Here is a 788-nt window from a genome sequence, read left to right on the forward strand (position 1 = left end):
ATGGAAAAGCACAGTACCACCACATCGGACCTGAATCCGAGAAAAATGCTTGAATAAAAACTGATGTGAATTGCTCAAAGACAAATTTTCTTCATCCTCACCTGCCGTATGCAAATCGTCTGTCCTTGTGGTGGTCTCCGAAAGTATCCCAGAGACGGAGGGAAACGCTGACATCATCTACGACATCTCTGGAGCGCTCCAAAACCTTAAACAAGATCAACTGTGTCATCGAGTCATACATTTCCCAATCAAGAATCAGTAACCACAAAGGTTTATTTATTCAAATAGTCAAAATGATGTGATGGGTCAGCATCCTCACCTCCTGGCAGACTCTGTACTGGTCTATAGCCCAGACTGTGGGCACATGTGTCGCCAGTAACTGGTATTGAGTGAGTGTGGCGTTGCAGGCCCTGGCACAGATAAGGCGGGTCTTTCCCACGGCATTGTCTCCGACCACCACACACTTGATGGTTTCAACGTTAGGCCTCTCATAGTCCATATCAGAATCTGTCAAATGCGACCTGTCGGAACAAAGACCAAAGCAGATTGTCGCATCAGCGCACGAGGAATCCTTGGATCGAAGTGGACAGGAGACATTGTGCCTCCGCTTGCGCACTCTGCACACAGAGCGAGCGGTGAATGGTTTCGTGACTTCCCATTCACAAGTCCTTTGTCGTGATGTCACAATTTAGTATTTAAAGGGGACAAGCAGGACAAAAATAGAAAGCGCTCGTTTACATTTTGCAACGCAGTTGTCGACAAATCCTCAGATGCATAAATCTCAGACT

At 46.7% G+C, this 788-nt stretch overlaps 1 protein-coding gene across 1 annotated transcript; it reads right to left on the reverse strand.

Annotated features, from left to right (window-relative positions):
* Positions 1 to 5: 5 nt before the first annotated feature.
* On the reverse strand, positions 6 to 541 carry LOC109509055 (rho-related BTB domain-containing protein 2-like; the record flags this gene model as incomplete). Its single annotated transcript, XM_019858979.1, has 3 exons — positions 320 to 541; positions 102 to 205; positions 6 to 30 (listed from the first exon to the last, which is right to left on the reverse strand). Coding segments are annotated over exons 1-3 (309 nt in total), but the record flags the coding sequence as incomplete, so codon positions are not given.
* Positions 542 to 788: the final 247 nt, after the last annotated feature.

This window comes from Hippocampus comes, unplaced genomic scaffold, assembly GCF_001891065.2.
Source record: "Hippocampus comes isolate QL1 unplaced genomic scaffold, H_comes_QL1_v1.1 C16747666, whole genome shotgun sequence".
NCBI classification, from domain to species: Eukaryota; Metazoa; Chordata; class Actinopteri; order Syngnathiformes; family Syngnathidae; genus Hippocampus; species Hippocampus comes.